The 1465-nt window shown below is 39.0% G+C and overlaps 1 protein-coding gene across 1 annotated transcript in view; it reads right to left on the reverse strand.

Moving 5' to 3' along the window:
- The window catches only part of tbx15 (T-box transcription factor 15), a 25165-nt gene that overhangs the window by 11624 nt on the left and 12076 nt on the right, over positions 1-1465 (reverse strand). Inside the window, exons 6-7 of the mRNA XM_014031033.1 lie at positions 598-765; positions 455-519 (exon numbers count right to left, since the gene is read on the reverse strand). Of these exons, the coding sequence (XP_013886487.1) occupies positions 455-519; positions 598-765 (233 nt within the window). The remainder of the gene's footprint in view (positions 1-454; positions 520-597; positions 766-1465) is intronic.

Genomic DNA, 1465 nt, shown 5'->3' on the forward strand with positions numbered 1-1465 from the left:
ATTAATTCAGAAAATCTTTTCAGGACCCCACCCTGATGTTTCTGGACCCCACTTTGGGTCCTGACCCCAACTTTGGGAAACAGTGCTTTATACAACACTGCATTTTTTAATGTTTCACTATAACCTAATTTTTTGTAATTAATCTTGAATCAGCTTCAAAGCTGAGCATGTGCAGAAACCATACATCTTTGTTTTGCCCAAACCTTTTTTTAACATGTAAAAATGTAAGTTTTCAGATGAATAAAGAAAAGGCCTCATAACTTTTCTGTGATTCTGTTTAGAAACAATAATGATTAAAAATAGATTTGCAAAAATATAAAGGCCTTTAAAAATTTGTATTTTCTTCTCAAGGGTGTATTCCTGTGGTTGTGAATATCTGCGATTATTTTCTGTGWATTGGAGTTGACATAATGAATATGAACAAGAAGTAAAATAAACACTGTTTATATTGTACCTGTTTCGACCTGAATCTCGGAATCCTTTGGCAAACGGGTTGCGGTCAATCTTTAATCTGGTAATCTGCAGAAAAGAAGAGCAGGAATTAGAGACTGTTTTCTTGTTTGAGCTGCATTAAAACCAGGAGTCCTGCATGTTCACCTGCTGGTTCTGGTAGGCGGTGACGGTGGTGAAGACGGTCTCAGGGAAGCTGAAGGTCTTCACCCCCTCCCCGGTGGGAACGGCCTTGTTRGGAGACAGTTCACTGCTGAAGTCCTTTCTGATGATGTGAACACGAGGCTGATACTTGTGCATAGAATGGAGGATGATCTGTGGGAAAGGACAGAACAATGACACGTTATTCGATTTGTGTTATGGTCAGAAATTATGAAGTTCATTTGATTTATTTTCTGGATTCACTGTTTCTGGGAGGATTTCAGTTGATTGTTTCATTTATCAAAAATAATGTGTGCCTCTAAATTTGAAGGTAGAAAAACAAAATAGTTTCCCATATTTTCCTAAACATTTGTCAGTATAGGTTTTTTTTTCTCTTGGTGGTGATGAGTTGTGTGTGGGGGGTGGGGGGTGAAAAATTGACCTTTTTGAGCTTTATATCACGTTATGTTTGAAAAATCCTTGAATCCCTGTGTTGAGCTGCCTAACTGCTAGGGCTGGGCAATATTGGCAAAAAAAACTGATCACAATTAATTGCACATGATGTGATTATAACTGTGTACTGGTACAAAGCAATGCCTGTTTGTACACAGCTCCACCCTGGAGTTTGGTCTGCAGCCGAGCTCCTGCCCCACAGAGCACCCCTCCCCTGAAGCATTGCTGTGAAGATGTGCTGAAGTGGGAGTGTCAGAAACAGTAGAAAGTTCTTAAAGAGACAGAGGCCAATTTCAAGGCATTTATGATGTAAATTCATATTTATTTTCAACTTATACAGCTTTTTCATAACAACTAAAGTAACATAGTTACTTGATTGTGGTATAGGACTGGAAAATACATACCCCCCCCCCACCCCCTT

The sequence above is a fragment of the Austrofundulus limnaeus genome, unplaced genomic scaffold (genome assembly GCF_001266775.1).
Source record: "Austrofundulus limnaeus strain Quisiro unplaced genomic scaffold, Austrofundulus_limnaeus-1.0 Scaffold1163, whole genome shotgun sequence".
NCBI classification, from domain to species: domain Eukaryota; kingdom Metazoa; phylum Chordata; class Actinopteri; order Cyprinodontiformes; family Rivulidae; genus Austrofundulus; species Austrofundulus limnaeus.